Source organism: Octopus bimaculoides, chromosome 2 (genome assembly GCF_001194135.2).
Source record: "Octopus bimaculoides isolate UCB-OBI-ISO-001 chromosome 2, ASM119413v2, whole genome shotgun sequence".
Taxonomy (NCBI): domain Eukaryota; kingdom Metazoa; phylum Mollusca; class Cephalopoda; order Octopoda; family Octopodidae; genus Octopus; species Octopus bimaculoides.
In genome coordinates, this window is record NC_068982.1 from 77,734,947 (window position 1) to 77,738,972 (window position 4,026).

The following is a 4,026-nucleotide window of genomic DNA, read 5'->3' on the forward strand; positions in this document are numbered from 1 at the left end:
TATATACATACATATATATATATATGTATGTATGTTTGTGTGTATGTGTTAATTAGGTGATGATTATGGCCTTATTCCCAACTCAAAGTACAACCTATAGTGGTGGTTTTTAACCTGGGCAAAAGTGCCCCCTTGGTGGTGTTCGGAGCACATAAGGAGACTTAGCGCATTTAGAGGGAGACATAATTTTTTTTTGTAGAAGTAAAATATTTAAACCATGAAAAAACTTGTATATTTGCAACACATTTTTTTAAAAAACATCTTTGTCGGGATAAGAGTAGAACATTGTGCTATTAGTGAGCAGAAAATATGACTTATGATCTGCTAATGGTCAATATGATTTCATTATATAAGGATTGCATCATATTCCACTGTCTGCTTTGACAGTTTCATCATATCTTTTTCTTGTGTGTACCAGAACCATATTTCTAAAATGTCCTTTTTCTAAGACAATAGGGTGCAATTTGTAAAAATGGAATTTGGCTGCTATTTCTTGCATGTCAAGCAACCATGAGGCAGATCCTGTTGGTTATGATGGAATAAAATAAAAATTAAATATAATTTTTTAGGTCTACTTAATTATATTATTAAATAAAAGGAAAGTAAAAACTTGGTTTCGACTTCCTGTGTGTTTCAATTCTTGTCAAAAATGTAATGAAAGAAGCACTGGCATTATCTGAACTGCTGGTCAGTTAGTCAGTGTGCTATGAATGCTGAATGGATGCACTCTGAGTTCAAATTCTGCTGATGTCAGATATGCATCCAGTCCAATGTTCTTACCATTCTAACAATCCACTGAGCACAAAAATAGACTGATAACCACTAATGTCTGCTACTTCATTCTATTTGATAACAAGGTATAGTGAACATTAATGTTAATTAATCAAAATGAAGTGATTAGGATTTAACCCTTTAGCATTCAGACTGCTCTGTCAAATGTAATGTTTATTTATTGACATTCTTTTGAATTAATCATGCATTATCTCATAGCTCTCACAACTTCAATAGTGTAATTGTTTATTCTTTAAGTAACATTGCAGAGTAGGTGTGAGAGGTTGCAAATGGCTGGTTTGAATATAAAGCAGGTAGAACATTTGGGCTGGACATGGTCGGTTTAAATTCTAAAAGGTTAAAGTCAGTGGATTGGCAGAAGGATAAAAATGGACTGGATGCCTTGTGACATTCGTCTCGGCTTTCTGTATCTTGAGTTCAAATTCCGCCATGGCCTACTTGGTTGATAAAATTAATCAGTTGTCCAGTTGCACCTGGCATCTTGGGTGCCTTTAGCAGGGTCCACTCATATGACAAGCATTTGAGAATACTTTCTTCTCACCCTTCCTCACATCAATCTCAAAGGCTCTCTAAAAGGTCATGGGCGCTGCCTTTCCTCTTGAAAAAATACTAAAAACAAGAGAAAAAGAACAAAAGAGTTAAATATCAAAGAGAATCTTAGTCTTGCAAGCTGCTTAGTGATCTCACTAGTGTTAGTTCCGTAGAGAAAGCACCCAGTACATGCTGCGAAGTGCTTGGCATTAGGAAGGGTATTGAACCATAGAAACCATACCCAACCAGACAACAGAACATAATGCAGTCCAAAGACTTGGATTCTGTCAAACTATCCAACCCATGCTAGTATGGAATGTGGATGTTAAATGAGAATGATTACTACAATGATGATAATGTATTGCTAACACTATAGTAATAACAATAATCTGAAAAACTATGTATTAAAGATTCTAATATTTTATTTTTTTCAGTTGGAACAATGGGACCAATCATCTCTTATTCAACATGCTTCCTGGAGGCATGATGGAATATAGTACTATTCTTAGTGTCAAGACAGACAAGGCTATCATTGCAGGAGGTGGATTTTCTACATGGACTTACCGAGAGACTTATGATGTATCCATTCCTGTCTTCAATCCTCTTGTTGCTAAGGTTAAGCTCCCTAATTTACCTATCACGTAAGTCTATTTCTACTTTCTAATGTTTTTTCCTTTTCTTATATTTTACAAATAAAGCTGTCTGTCTGTTACTCTGTTTTCCACAGCTCATAAGTTAAATTCATCATCATCATCCCTTGGAGAGTACTGTCTTGAGTCCTAGAAATCATAGGGCCAGTTACTTGGTTTCCATGACAAAGATCACAATGCTCCCCCTGAATGGGATACTAGCCCATGCAGAGTTACTCATTTACTGCTTAGTGGACTGGAGCAATGTGAAATTAAGTGTTTTGCTTAAGAACACAGCTCACTGCCCAGTCAGGAAATGAAAACTACAATCTTGTTTTCATGTGTGCAACACCCTAACCACTAGACCACATGCCTTCACTTAAATGCTAAATACCCAGGGTTCAAATTTTTTCTCTGATATTAACTCAGTGGATGCACCTGTTTGACTTTGCAAACATCCTTAACCCTTTTGTTGAAATATGTTGCCTTTATTTGAATTAATTTTGAAAACAAAAATTTATTAAAACAACTGATGTTTGGGTCATGAAATTTTCTTAAAAATATTATTATATTTCTTGTTCTTATGAACAAGAAGGAGGTGCACCACCCCTTGCCAAGTTTTACTGATTATAACTCTAACCCTAACCCTAACCCCTTGCTAGGCCTTACTGATTCTCTAGAACTGTAAACTCTCTTAAACTCTCACTCATTACACATTTTCTTTGTGAGATGGGAGTTCAAAATGAGCACCAACAGCATCAACATTAGCTGTCAAGGAGAGCCTTTAAGGGATAAAGGGACTGCCCCTCTTCACACATAAAATGATAATAAAAATATTCTGTAGGGTCTTAGTGGATTTTTGGAAATTTTTGCAGGTAAAAATAATAATTACCATAATTTGTAATTTAGCATGAATCTCATCTATTCCAATGTAAAATTTATATATCAATTGCACTATAACTTTTGCAAGATATTTCATATATATATGTGTGTGTGTATATTCTTTTATTCTTTCATAACATTTCAGCCCAAAGGCTGTGGCCGTGCATATATATATATATATATTTGTATGCATTCATCATATGTACTTACATGCATATATATATATACGTACATACACACACACACATACATATATGTATATATACACACATCTTTACACTTACATATACTTAAATTTATCTATTTATTTCATTTGTTTGTTCATTTATAGTAACCAAATTATAGACTTGGTGACATTTTCATTTTGCCAACTTGTATCTTTTGGTACATGCACCAGAGACTTAAGCACTCTCATGGGCATGTTTTTGTCATATTTTTTTAAGTAGTACAAATTCTGCTGTCTATTCCATGATACTGACATTTCAGTGACTTAACTTTTCTGTCAATAAATATTACAAAATCAGTAGTGTTGTGTTTTATCAAACCTTTTCTAGGAATTTCCAGAATTGTATTCCAATAAGTAACAGGTCTTCAGGATTATGATGTGTACAATTTCTACACATTATACAATATATTGGAAATGGACTTTAGTTATTCTTCAAACTAGCTGAAATACTGCTCTCTGGAAAGTTTTCTACTGGTTTCTAAATATTTACACATTTGATTCTCATTTTGTGTAATTTCTCTCACATGTCACATCTAATTTTCCTTTCTATCTTAATTTGTTTAATAATACTCACTTGCTCAGTAAATACCTACAGAAGTGTCACCCCCTCTCCCTCCACCATCAACTCTCTTTCCTCATAACTTTCAAAAAATGGGTATTGTATTTCTTATTGAAATTTTTTACAGTTTCATTTCAGAAGGTGTAAATTACAATTATATTAGAATTTAATGTGAAAACAATGAGGTGGGATGGATATTTCATGCATTTTAACTTTGTTTCCTCATACATTTTAGTGATGTAGATCAATTTTGTTGAAAAAAAATTACTTTTGAGACCAATGTAATTCCTGCTATTTCTAGCATACTAAATGACCATGTGCAGGGTGGGCCACTTTTGAGTTTATTTAAAAGAGAGAGATTAAAAATGATAAAATAATGAAAGAAATATGTATTCATTTTTCTACAA

The 4,026-nt window shown here is 33.5% G+C and overlaps 1 protein-coding gene across 1 annotated transcript in view; it reads left to right on the forward strand.

The window, feature by feature from the left end:
• Positions 1–4,026, forward strand: part of LOC106868410 (exostosin-2) — an 81,733-nt gene that overhangs the window by 23,693 nt on the left and 54,014 nt on the right. The window contains exon 3 of the mRNA XM_014913643.2: positions 1,758–1,964. Coding sequence (XP_014769129.1) covers positions 1,758–1,964 — 207 coding nt within the window. The remainder of the gene's footprint in view (positions 1–1,757; positions 1,965–4,026) is intronic.